This window comes from Trichosurus vulpecula, chromosome 2 (assembly GCF_011100635.1).
Source record: "Trichosurus vulpecula isolate mTriVul1 chromosome 2, mTriVul1.pri, whole genome shotgun sequence".
Taxonomy (NCBI): domain Eukaryota; kingdom Metazoa; phylum Chordata; class Mammalia; order Diprotodontia; family Phalangeridae; genus Trichosurus; species Trichosurus vulpecula.
Window position 1 is genome coordinate 387,388,606 of NC_050574.1, and position 13,849 is coordinate 387,402,454.

A 13,849-nucleotide genomic window follows, 5' to 3' on the forward strand; every position below is an offset into this window, starting at 1 on the left:
AAAAAAGCTTTTACACTGGAAGGGGAAGAAAGGGAAAGTAAAAGGGAGTGAGTGGAACGTTTCATCAGAATTGGCTCAAAGAGGGAATAACATACACACTCAGGTATAGAGATCTGTCTTACCCTACAGGAAAGTAGGAGGGGAAGGGGATAAAAGAAGGGAGGGAAGGCAGATTGGGGGAGGGGGTAGTCAGAAGCATAACACCTTTGAGGAGGGTCAGGGTTAAAGGAGAGAGAATAGAATAAATGGGGGGATAGGATGGAGATAAATACAGTTATCAGTAGCAATTGTGTAATTGTGATATCAGTAGTAATCGTGAAAAAAATTTGAAGCAAGTTTCTGATCAAAAGATTTGATCAGATTTCAGATGAAGTAAAAACGGCTATCTGTCGCCATATGAAAAAATGCTCTCACTATTGATTGGAGAGATGCAAATTGGAACAATTCTGAGGGGTACTACCTCGTACCTATTAGATTGGCTAATAGGACAGAACAGGTAAATGACAAATGTTGGAGGAGATGTGGAAAAAAGGAAATTTTAATGCACTTTTGGTGGAGTTGTGAATTGATTCAACCATTCTGTAGAGCAATTTCAAACTATGCCCAAAGATCTGTAAAACCGTGCATACCCTTTGACCTAGCAATACCGCCACTAGGTCTGTATCCCAAAAGAGAGAAAAACCAATAAGGAAAAGGACCTGTTTTTGCAGATTGAGGGGGATGCTCATCAGTTGGCGAATGGCTGAACAAGTTGTGGTACATGATTGTGATGGAATACTGTTGAACTATAAGGAATGATGAGCAGGATGCTCAGAAAAACCTGGAAAGACTTGCATAGGCTGATTCAGAGTAGAAATGTACTATGTACAAAGCAGCAGAAATATTATAGGACAGTCTGCTGTGGATGACTTGGCTGTTCTCAGGAATAGAACGACTCAAGACCACTGTGAAGGACTTATGATGAAAAATGCTATCCGTTTCCAGAGAAAAAACTGATAGTGTCTGAATACAGATTGAAGCATACTTTTTCTACTTTATTTTTCTTGAGTTCTTTTTTTTGTCTAAGTTTTCTTTCACAACATGACTATTATGGATGTTTTGGATGACTACACATATATAATTTATATTGAATTGCCTTCTCAGAGAAGAGGGATAGAGTGGGGAGGGAAGAAAGGAAAGAATTTGGAACTCAGAGTTTTAAAAACAAATGTCAAAGATTGTTATGTAATTGGGGAAAAATCAAATACTAAAAAAAAAAAAGGTAAAATTAAAGCACTGTTGCCCTAAAAAAAAATCACCCCCTATCTTACCCCCCAAAATGTTTCAAAACCAGTCCTTTGCATTCCTTTCCCACCCCCATCCCACCCTCAGGGTAGAACGGGGAGGAGGGAGGAAAAAAAAACAAACCCTTGTAAAAAATAAGTATAGTTAAGTGAAAAGTTCCCAGATTGGCCGTCCAAAGTTGTGTGTCTAGTTTTTCGTATTAATTCGTTATCACTTCTATGTGAGGAGGTGAGTAGACGTCTTCATTATTGATACTAATCATGGTTAATCATTGTATTGGATCAAAGTCCTGAAATTTTTCGAAATTTATTATTTTTACAGTGTTGAGTGTGTATAGAGTATAAATTGTTCACTGGTTCTGCTCATTTCACTCTACATAACTTCACGCACATTGTCAGATTTCTCTAAAATGTTCTTCCATCATTTCTTAGAGTACAATAGTATTCCATTATATTTATATTCCACAACTTGTTCAGCTATTCCATAATTGATGGGGCACAGTTTCAAAAGTTGTCATAATTATATTCATGCCCTTTTCCTTTTTTTTTTTGATCTCTTTGAGGTGTTGGCTTAATAATGATGGTAACACTAGATCAAAGCATATGCAGTTACTTCCGGAATCTGATGAAAGTGTTTTTTAAGCTATTTTGTGGTAGTATAAAAAGATAGGAATTATGGTGAAAAGAACTTTATACGTACTGTGGTATTGATAAATACAATTTAACATGATTTTCTCAACTTTTTACATATGTTTTAGAGAATTTTATTCTCAATAATGATAACAGTGTAAAATATTACAATGTTTCATTGTATATGCATGGTATAAGCAATATAAATATCATTTAAAGTTAAGAATTCAGGTCCTTAATCAAGAATTTAAACCTCTATCACTGTGCCTTTTCCCAAAACACAACACTGCCCTGTGTGAGGACTGCTTTTTATTTATCTTCTTCTGTTGCCTTTTGTTTTTATATCATTTTCCAGCAGTACCTTATCTCCACCTCCCCTGAGTGAGACTTCTCTTGTAACAAAGATGGGGAAAAGATTTGTTAAACAAATCAAAAGCATGTGCAGCATTACACATAAGTCCTCCACCTTTCCCGTGAAAGGAGGGATGCTAAATTCCTTTTCTCCTTCCAGGGCCATGATTGGTCACTCTAATTATGCAGCATTCAGTAGACAGAGTGAATGACGTTTTCCTGGTTCTGCTTCAGTCTGCGTTACTCTATATAAATCTTTTTGCTTCTCTGCATTTGCCATATTCTTTGTATCTTCTAACACAGTAATATTCCATTACATTCATAGAGCAGCGTGTTCAGCCATCCCCCAGTCTGTGGATATGCTTTCCTTCCAGTCTTGGTTAACACAAAGAATGTTACTATGAATCTTGTGTACATGATACTTTTCTTTTTCCCCTCCACATCCTAGGAGCATATGCCTAGAAGTCAGATTTTGAAATCTTGGGCTAGAAAAGTAAAAACTAAAGAAGATAGTACCTAAGAATAAATAGGATCTGGACTTCTGAACTGTCGCTTGAAATAGAGGCATGATAGGTTATGGTCCAGGAATGGCATCTATTTACTTAGAGTGATTAAAAAAAAGAGATTCTTGTGAATCTCTTACATAGGAACTTAGGAACATGGATAGAAAACAGCTCAGTCAGTAAGAGCAGAAAGATCAATAATTCATAGGAGACCTTATGCAAGAAGAGAGCCGAGCCTTTATTGCACAAAGAAAGGGTAAGAACAGTCAGGACAAACTGGAAGATTTTAATGCAAAAAAATAAATTTGACAGGGACTGAGTGAGAGAATTGTTAGGATTGGACTTTTACTTGGCATAAGGGTAGAGAAGGTACTTAGTAAAAAGAAAAGAAGAGAATGGATTAAAGAGACAAGTGAGGAAATCCAGGAAATGAAGAAGAATCATCCTAGAGAATAAGCGTCAGCAAGGAACCATGGAGGTAGAAATAGAAACCATGTTTTAGTGATCATATACCTGCCCACTTGTCCAGAAGGCTAAAATTGGTGATGAATTTAGGAAACATTGCAAATTTGAGGTAGATGCAGGCTATAGTAGAAATTGGATGCTTCAGATATATGGGCATCTGTTTTCATTTTCCCTAGTAGAAGAAGGATGACTGATGAATCTTTGACTTTCCTTAATAAAAATCATAATTTTTAAAAGGTAGACTAAGGCACAACACATGGGACCGCCGTTCTGGTTCTGATTCTGACTAATTAAGAAGTGATTGCTGCACTAGAAATTCTGTCAACCTTGCAAGGGCTGTGGGAGGGAGAGAATGAACATTGCAAACAGAGGGCTAGTTGGCCCATGAAGGCACACAGTGCCCCCACTTCCTTTCCTCTCCTTTCTGAAACTCCTTCGATTTGGTTTCTATCATCAATCAACCAACTTCCTCCAAAGTCAGCAAGTCTCTTAATTGACAACTCTAATAGTTTTAGTTCTCATTATCCTTGACCTCTCTGTAGTATTTGATGCTATTGAGCACCCTGTGCATTTAGATAATCTCTATGTTTTCATGACATTGCTTTCTTTCTGCCATTCATCACCCATTTCACACCCACCAACTGTGAATGTACCCAGTTTTTTTGTCCTAGCTCTCTTCTCCGTCCGTGTTGTTTCTTGGTGATCAATCAGTCCTCATGGATTCACTTAGAAGCTTAATGTAGATGATTCACAGGTGTGTATTTCTAGCCTTACTTTTTCTCTTGAGCTCCATTCCCATGCATCCAAATGCCATTTCCAAATGAATGACCCTTGGAGGCACCTCAAACTCAACAAGTCCAAATCAGAACTCATTATCCTGATCTGTCTCCCTCCTACCTATGATGCTGCACATCTCTTCCAGACCTCCCTCTTACTGTCGAGGGCACCATCAGTCTTCCAGATTTCTTCAGCCTTGTTACTTTCCTTCATACACTGCAATACAACCTTCTTGATGTGCCTCACCCATGACACTACTTCTCCTGTCCTGGTACCTTATACTGTCAGGCCTCTAGGCCTGGAATGCTTTCCTTCCTCACACTTGCTTTTTGGAATTCTTGGTTTCCCTCAGGTCTCTGTACATGTGCTACCTTCTGTGAAAAGACTCCTGCTAGTAGTATACTATCTCCCAAAACTACCTTGCATTCATTTGGTGTATATTACTTATATACTTTTAATGCACATGTCTCCTGCATAAGCTAAGAACCTTACATAGGGCTATTATTGTTTGATATTTGTCTTTGTCTTCTAGATGCTTAGTGCCTGACAAATAGCAAGAGCCTCAAAAATGAGTTGATTTATTGATTGAATAGGTTCACTATGGGGGTAGTGATGAATGGAATGATGCTGGACAATGAAGACATTGACCCTTTATTTTTGTTTTGCTTTTTATTAGAGAATGAAATTTAGTTTGGAAAGGGCTTGGTCTAGTCTAATAAAATGAAATTTAATTTAAGTGTAACATTCTGCTTTTCATTTTAAAAAATCATCTTCATTAGTACAAAGAGTCATGGCTAGAAAAGTAGTATTACAAATGCTGTAAGCACTTTAGTGGACTACAAGCACACTGGGTCCGCATTGTGACATGGCAGCCAAAAGCCCTAATTCCTGGACTGTTGTGTTTGTTTCTGGGTACCATGTTTTAGGAAAGATACTGACAAGTTGTAGAGTATGTGAAAGAAACCAGCCAGGGTATTAAGATGACTCAGAACCAAGCCATATTAAGAAGGAGTTTAGTTATGTCTGGAGGAAAAAAAAAAGATTTGGGGGGCTTGTGAATATGTGGGCATATGAATATACTCCACATCTGTGTGGGATATTGCAGTAACAACTTCCTCACAGTTCTTTCTGCCTCTTTACAGATTGCTGTTATATCATTATTTCCAAATAATCTTTATAAATTTGCTTATCAAGGTACAGCACTTTGTTTAAAGTAACTCACATGGAGTTGTTTTTTTATCTATATAATGTGGCTATGGAGTACAGAAGAGTAATTATTATTCATCCAATCCTAAAAGGACTCATCCCTATAGAAGAGTCAGAGTGATGCAACGGAAAGAATACTAAAGATGGTATTAGTGAAACTGATTCCCTATATCTGCAGCTTACTCATGGGCAAATCACTGTTCCTCTCTAGGTTGGTTTCTCATCTGTAAAATCAGGGGGTTGAAACAGAGGCCTCTAAGGTGCCTTTCAGCAGTGATCTTTTGAAGTTAAGTTTGAGACATAACAGATAAAAATTTAGCTCCAGGGTATCTATATGTTCAGCTAGAGTTCTTTAATATCCAGGAAGCTAGATATTAAGAATTATGATTGATAGTATCTAACTATATTTCATACTTTGAGAGATACAGAAAGATTTTAGATACACTGATGCAGCCGTGACATGCAGTATCATGCCCATATTTCACTGGAAATTATAAGGACAGAATTGAGAAGTTTCCTTTTTGGCCTCTGATTGTACCTCTAAATAAATGTTCATAAAGAGCTCAGTTTCATGGTTTGCTATCTTCTTCCAGAGTAGGCTTCAAAATAGACAAAGTAGTTATTCATCATACTGCCATATTGTGCACATATTTCCATTCATAGTTAGCAATGAGTAAAATGTGTTTATATGACATATACAATATAGTGTTATAAAAGATAAATAAAAAGATCTAAATATAAAAGATCTATTCTCAACATTAGCCAGATGTCACCAAGTGGATTTTTGTCATTTATATGAGCCACTCCAAGAACTTACCAAAACCATATTCAGTGTTAGTCATTTTTAGACTAGAGTCATACGATGTGGAAACATAATAATGTTATGATTCCCAGAATCTTTCCAGTTGCTCACATCATCATAATTCATCACTTAAAAGAACTACATACTGAAGTTCAATAATTCATTATCTTTGTAAATTACTTAGGTAAGATTTTTACTGCTGCAGAATACAAAGAAAATGGTTCATGCTACCAAATAAATATATAATGATGTAGTCTTCTAATTTTCCTTTCTTAAAAAAAAAACTGTTCTTTGTAGGACTGTCACACTTGACCAACCAACAGATAGTGCAAAAATAATTGGAAAAGCAACATTAAATATGTTTCATACGATGAAATTGAACATATCAGATATGAGAGGGGTAAGTAAATAAAATTTTAAGGTTTCTGGTTTCATTCTGTAATGTTTTCTCTTTGTAGATAGGATTTATCTATATTATCAGTAAGACAGTAACTGTGTTCATTTAATCAACTACATTATACATTTCTGGGCTTGGTTATTCCTCACTCTTAGTGCTGCTAAAATTATGTGAAAACAACTTTAAAATTCCTGAGACTGGAAATCCTGCCCTATCTAAATAAATGATACTAAATAAAAATATACTGAAGGTAGTAAATACCTTTATTTCTCAAAAGTGTTGGATTTCGCCTACAAAAGCAACAGTAATTTGGAGTCATATCAAACCCTGCTTCCAAGGAACTGAAAAGTGTCCATGTGTGGTGTGTATCTTCTTCAGTTGTTCTTACCATTTGAAGTTGGTAGGGTGTACGATATAAAAGCATAATGACATAGTGGGGAAAATTCAGAGCCCATTTCTGCTACTTACAATTTTGTCTCCAGTCATAGCACCAACCAAAACTTTCTTACATTTAGTGAGATTTTTAATAAATGCTTGTTAATTTGAATTTTTTTTCCCTGGCTTTAGTTTCCTCAACCAGAAAATGGTTGGACCTGGTAACCTATCTCAAGGATCTCTTCCACTACTAAATCCTGAATCCTTCAGAGAAACATACCAAACGGTCCTTTATGTGATCTAAGTTTTGTGGGTTTTCACTGCTCACTTTTAATAAGAACCACTTTTAACCATGTGATGCAGCTTGGTCTTCCCTGGGAAGGGTACTCTGTAAGGCTTTATATGACATTACAATCAAACAGTATGACTATGAACAAAGACATGAGAACTTGCTGTGGGTATTTATTTAGCTTTACGTTTAATGTATAGGAGTGATCAGTTTACTTATTTATTTGGAAATTAATTGAATATGCTTTTCTGCTTTCCTTGGGGAAAGAATGTTTTTAGGGGAAATAAGCCATCACACCAGCAACATGTATTATATAATTTATAGGCCCGAAGTAGCCAAAAAACACAACAAAAAAAGGCAGAAAAACATTCATTTTTTTTTTCCAAAATAGGGTAGCATGGGCTGGGGTGGGGGTGGAATTTGTTGTTGTTCAGTCATGTCAGACTCTTCATGGCCGCATTTGGGGCTTTCTTGGCAAAGATACTGGGACTGGTTTGCCATTTCCTTTTCAGCTCATTTTACAGATGAGGAAACTGAGGCAAACAGTATGAAGTGACTTGCTCAGGGTCACACAGTAAGCATCCGAGGCCAGATTTGGACTCATAAAAATGGGTCTTCCTGGTTCCAGGGCTGGCACTCTATCCATTGTGCCACCTTGCTGCTCAGGGTGGGGACTGGGGATGAAATGGCCACTTTCAGACCTCTATCAGTTCCCTACAGTATTCTACCTTATTTGCCCTCATACTTCCACCCCTTCACTAGACTGAGGTTTATATTAGAAAAATTCCTTTATTGTTTGTCTTAGTATTGGAAACAAGTAACTTTTGTTTAGAAATTTAGTTAATTGCAGCGTTAGAAGAATGGAATTTTCTGGGTAATCAGAACAATCTTTATGGATTCAGCTTTTATCTTTGAAAAATGTTTACAAAGTCTGTTTATTACTGTCGTAAGTGTAATGTCCTAAACATAATTTCATTATCGTTCTATAAATTTGTTGTAATTTTTTAAACACACCAGGAGTAGGCGCTAGAGATTTGACTAAATGTCCATGAATCCCAAGATATTTCATGGAAACTTTAATACGAGCTCTTCTCCTTGTGATTTATGTCTTTTTCCTAAGAATGGAATCATCAGCCGAGGGTTTTGCTTAATTAATCGAGCTTTGGTATCTCAGAGGTTTATTATAGTTCTTTAGATGATTTCAGTATCTGACATTTTTGGAACTGGAGCTGTAGCGTTTTTGTACTATAGCCTTTAAAACTGAAGCCTTTATTTATTCTGCTTCCAGGTTGGAATTCAAGTGAATCAGTTGGTTCCCATCAATAAAACCTCCTCAGGATGCTCTACCCATCCGTCCATCCAGCCGAGCCGTTTGCCGGGTGGATCACATTCTGTCATTGATCTTTTCCAAGTACAGAAAGCTAAGAAATCCACTGAAGAAGAGCATAAGGAAAGTGAGTAGATCATGAAAATTGGATTGTTGTTTTTTTAATTCATGATGGCACTAACTTCCCTTTGTAAAATGAATTCCCCTTGAAATTATTCTGACTAGTAAGTGGAAGAAGAGGATAATTGCTTAGGTAACTAATACAAGTGATTAAAAAAATAACTTGAAGTTGGTTTACACTGGATTTTTTGGAGGTGGAGTTGCTTTTTCCTAGTCTTATTTTATTGAGGCTAATAGAAAGATTTTCTGCAGAGTGGCAAGGAATATGTGGATTCAAAACCAGTCCTAATTGAGAGTCTGAACTAATTAACTTTCATGTGCAATTGTTGAAGCCTTTTCTTCAATAGGGACTTTTGTGTATATCACAAAAAATGTGCCCTTGAAGTTGGAGGGAGAATAACCATTTTGAGAAGATTCTGTTCTGTGCTATAGAAGAGGTGAAATGGAAATTGTTGGGAACTTTTTGTCTTTTAAAAAGTCTGTTAATATATAAAAAATGTTTTTTAATCATAAATCATTAAACTAATGTTTTTACCACCTACATTTCCCAAGCCTCCCAGTTACAACAAAGAAAAAAACTAAAAAGTAGTGGAAACAATTCAACAAACCAACGAACATCACGTGCTGTGTGTGTTGTTTTTTGATCTTAGGGCTTTTGTTGATATTCTTAACATTTACATTGTCATCGTGTATATCGTTTTCCCACTTCTGCTTACTTTACTTTGCATTAGTTCATGTCTTCATGCTTCTCTTCATATCTTACAACATATTAGTATTTTATTAAATGTGTGTGCTACAATTTGTTCAGCCTTTTCCCAGTCCCAGGGCATTTTTCCAATTCTTAGCTATTAGAAAAAGGGCTGCTGAGGCAGCTAGGTGGCCCAGTGAGTAGAGCACTGACCCTGGGGTCAGGAGGACCTGAGTTCAAATTTGGCCTCACACATGACACACTTACTAGCTGTGTGACCTTGGGCAAGTCACTTAACCCCAATTGCCCTGCCTCTCCCCTCCTTAAAAAAAGGGGGGGGGGCTGCTATTTGTGTATATGGGACCTTTTTTCGTTGACCTGCTTTGAGTATACACCTAGTGGTACAATTCCTAGATTAAAGAGTGAGACTTTTTAAGATATTCATGAAGCTAGTCTTTTTTCCTTAATCAGCTCTCCTATCTTTGTAATTTTAGTATTTGTGGCTGCAATGGATCTTGAAATATCATCTGCCTCTCGAACTTGCACTTTTCTACCCTCTTGTACCACACATCTGGCATCTAGTATCAGTCCAGTTGCTGGTAAAACTGAGCCTTCAGTAAAATGGAATGGACTCCATTCTCCTGTTAGTGTGAAATCCAGACTTAACCTAAGTATAGAAGTACCATCACCTTCCCAGGTAGGTTTCTGGCCTCAAATAGAATTTACCTATGGGTTCCAGAATCTTTTTTAGTGTCTTTGTGTGCATGTGTGAGAGACAGAGGCGTCTTTCCATCCTTCTGTGAAGGTGAAGAATTCTGTGAAGAATGATGCTGCTGCTTTTCAATAAGCATTGTGCGATGCTAGCTCAAGCTAAATGTTGCTGTCAGCAACTACCTTTTCCCTCCTTGGGTATGGTAATCACGTTGTAAGTCGCTTGGTTGTTGACAGTCAATGATTGCGATTACGTGATTTTAAAGTTTGCAGACACTTCATTTCAGAAACAGCCTTTTCTTGGATGAAAATATGAAGTAATAAAATTGTGAGTTGTGACATCACTTTCATTACAAACCTAATCCAACTTTGTAAATTTGAGAAAATGTATTCAGCCTGCATATGAGCGCACCTGGGATGAGCTTACCTAACCTGCTTGCCTATGTCCCAGTGAATGAAGGGAGTAAATGCTAAGAGGTACCTTTTATGGCCCTTGGCCCAGGAGAGAAATGGGACTTAAAAACACTGCTTTTTAGTCACAGTGCCTGGCATAGAGCTTAATAAATGTTTATTTATTTGCTGCTTCTAGAACCAGGAAATTTAATTGTAACGCTAGTTTGAATGATTAGAAAGACAAGAACCAAAGAGCTCACTTAGGATCATTGGTATTTTACAGCTAGATCAGTCTGTTTTAGAAGCACTTCCATCCGATCTCCGACAGCAAGTAGAGCAGATATGTGCCATTCAACAAGGAGAGACACATGGCGACAAAAAGAAGGAACCAGTAAATGGTTGTAACACTGGAATTTTGCCACAACCAGTTGGAACAGTTTTGTTACAAATACCAGATCTTCAAGAATCACATAGTGACACTGGAATCAATGTTATAGCCCTACCAGCATTTTCACAGGTAAGGCCAACCAAATCAGTTAAATGTGTTTGTGTTTTATCTTTACTACAAGTTTGTTCATCACTTCTTCAAAGCCTCATGCCATGGAACCAGTAATAGTCCCCACTGGTAGATTAGTGAGAACTGACCCTTTGTCATTATGGGTGGGAATCTTAACCTGAGTTCCTTAACCTGGCCTGTGCTGTCCAACACTGTTTCTTGGTTTTGCTGTAGTAGAAATCATCAATCTCCTTGTTTTACCCATAAGCTTTTTTTTTAACCTTATCTAGAATCTTAAGAATATTTCAGGGAATGGGGCAGGTATGAGGATTTCCTCCAGCTTTCTGGCTAGGTAGCACGTTTTCATCTTAGATCCCTTCGAAAACATGGTTTTTTATGCGATGTTCTTCGGTAAATTCTTCTCCCACTTCTGCTCACTTCAGTTCTAGTTTTCCTTGAAACTTTTGCTTTGTCATTTCTTATGGCACAGTAGTGTTATATTTATATTCTGTGGTTAACCACTTTCCAATTGATGGGAAGCCTCTTAGTTTCCAGTTTTCTGCTATTTTAGTATCTTTGGGATGCCTGGTGGTGGTGGCAGCAGCGTGGGGCCAAAGGGCCAAAGCCAGTTGCCTGGCTTTTAAAGCTTATTGTCATTGCCAGTCTGTTAGGGGCTGCAAGAACTTTGGAGTGCTGATGTGCTCTATTACTGATTAACAGCCTTTTTTCCCCATGGTTGTTAAGGTGTCATTCCCCTACCCCACTGCCTTTGTCTTAGTTAGTTAGGCTTTGTGCGATATTTTTAACAAAATAATCCATTTTCACTTTTTCTCTCATTTTGGTCCACAAGGTTAATTGCTTCCGTTTCTCCAATTCATGATGTGCCTTTTATTTTGTCATGTATCCATTTTGAGTTGTTCCAATTGCTGTCCAGTTTTCCCAGCAATTAGTGCACACTAATGGGGACAGTAATGAGTCCTGGGGGCTTTGGGTTTATTGAATGCTGTTATTTTGTTCATTTTCTCCTGCATTCTTGATGTTTTCCACTAGTTGAAGGAATTTATTAATTGGTAGAAGTACAGTAATGCTTGGATTTGGTGTCCTAGAAAATTAGAAAAGCATGGGACTTCCTGCTAAAATACCTAAAATAAAATGCCAGGTTTTTGTATTTGTGTATAACCTTGACCATTTTGTTTTCATTAGGTGGACCCTGAAGTGTTTGCTGCACTTCCTGCTGAACTCCAAGAGGAGCTGAAAGCTGCATATGATCAAAGGCAAAGGCAATTAGAGAACTCCATGTATCAGCAACCAGCCAACACGTTGTGTAAGCTTGGGGAAGATTGCAAACGACAGGAGTTGTAATGGGGAAAAAACTATTTTTGTGGTTTTTATTCCAAGAATCCCTACCCATTTTTTCCAACATGATTAAAACAAGTATGTATTTAGCTGTGTAAATGGGAAATAGTTATATGGAAAAGACCTAATTAACATGCACGTACAGGAGGCATGTAGGTATGCAGAGACAGCCTGTAATACATATGAGGAACAAAGAACACTTTTATGAGCAATTTTAATGTCTTTGGCTTGGGGGAGAGACACAGATTAGCCCAAGTAGCTTAAATGAAAATTGTTGTTCCAGTTTGACAGGAACTAAGTCTGTCAAAGAACTAAGAGATATGACATCAAATGTTGAAATGGCCCAAAGTCTTGGTCTTCACCACGCACACATCAACAGCCTCCACTGTAGACAATCGTAATATGGCCAGCTTTTTTGAGTCTTCCAAGCTTATCCTTAAATAACCATGAGTAATGTGGAGGCAGATTTTACTGTCTGTGTAGATTATTCGATTTTATGGCCCTTTTTTTGGTTCATTTTTCAGTATCAAAGAATCCTTTATTACAACTAAAACAAACGGTAGTGAAAGATAAGAAGAAAGGCAGGAAAAAAACAGCCAGTCCCATGAAAAAGGTCCAGAGTGCTTTGAACAAGCAGCTGCTCAGCAGTCCAGCTAAAACACTGGCAACACCTACTGGGAGCCCACAGAAGCTGATAGACGGCTTTTTGAAACAAGAAGGGCTGGCTTCTGCCAATGCACAGGTAAGGTTTGGACTGCAGCTTCTACTCTTCGTTTCATTTCATTCAAAGCAAAGTTAAGTGGTAGCTGACGTCACATTAAATTCTTCATCGACAGGTTGAGCCAAGATCAGGCCCTTCTCTGCCATCGGAAGTGGCAGGCTCCTTTAGACAACCAGCACCCAATCTAGCTGGTGCTGTTGAATTCAATGACGTGAAGACCTTGCTCAAAGAATGGATTACCACTATCTCAGGTAGTCTTAAAACTTGTTAGTTCGTATGTTTTTCTAAAGAAATGTTTCATGTTTATAAAACTATACTTTCACTACACTAGCAAAACCATCTACTGAATTTATTGGATTCCTTTTTTTGTTATTAGAATAACTTTTTGAGAGATTCAGGATTTCATGTGTGTGTGTGAGAGAGAGAGATTGGTTAAGTGATTTGCCCAGGGTCACACAGCTAGTGTTGTCTCTGAGGCCTATTTCAGCTTAAGCCCTCCTGACTCCAGGGCTGTGTACCAGCTAGCTGTGCCTTAAAGGTAGGCTGGAAGACTTTTGACTTTTTTTTTTAACCCCCAATAGATCCAATGGAGGAAGACATCCTGCAAGTTGTAAAATACTGTACTGACCTAATAGAAGAAAAGGATCTAGAAAAACTGGATCTGGTTATAAAGTACATGAAGAGGTAATGTGCACATTGTATCTGTTCTAGATAAGAGGATACGATGCACGTGGGTTTGGGGTTTTTTGTTTTTTTGAAATGACAAGGTCCTGACCAGCCTGTTGAGGGCAAGGCCCTTGGCAGTTGAATGTTTTAAAATTCAAAGAAAGAAATGTCTGTCTGATGGGAAAAACCAGTAACTGACAATTTATAGCATATTTCCTTAAATTGTGAAGTTAGACAACAAAACGGTAACACAAGTAGCACCTATTGTCACCAGAAGGAATAAATTTTTTTTT

General features: G+C 37.6%; 1 protein-coding gene across 3 annotated transcripts in view; it reads left to right on the forward strand.

Moving 5' to 3' along the window:
- The window catches only part of REV1 (REV1 DNA directed polymerase), a 135,370-nt gene that overhangs the window by 120,587 nt on the left and 934 nt on the right, over positions 1–13,849 (forward strand). For all 3 annotated transcript variants that reach the window (XM_036745700.1, XM_036745701.1, XM_036745703.1), the window contains 8 exons: positions 6,315–6,417; positions 8,367–8,532; positions 9,708–9,910; positions 10,601–10,834; positions 12,017–12,137; positions 12,694–12,911; positions 13,006–13,141; positions 13,472–13,574. In XM_036745700.1, the coding sequence (XP_036601595.1) occupies positions 6,315–6,417; positions 8,367–8,532; positions 9,708–9,910; positions 10,601–10,834; positions 12,017–12,137; positions 12,694–12,911; positions 13,006–13,141; positions 13,472–13,574 (1,284 nt within the window). The remainder of the gene's footprint in view (positions 1–6,314; positions 6,418–8,366; positions 8,533–9,707; positions 9,911–10,600; positions 10,835–12,016; positions 12,138–12,693; positions 12,912–13,005; positions 13,142–13,471; positions 13,575–13,849) is intronic.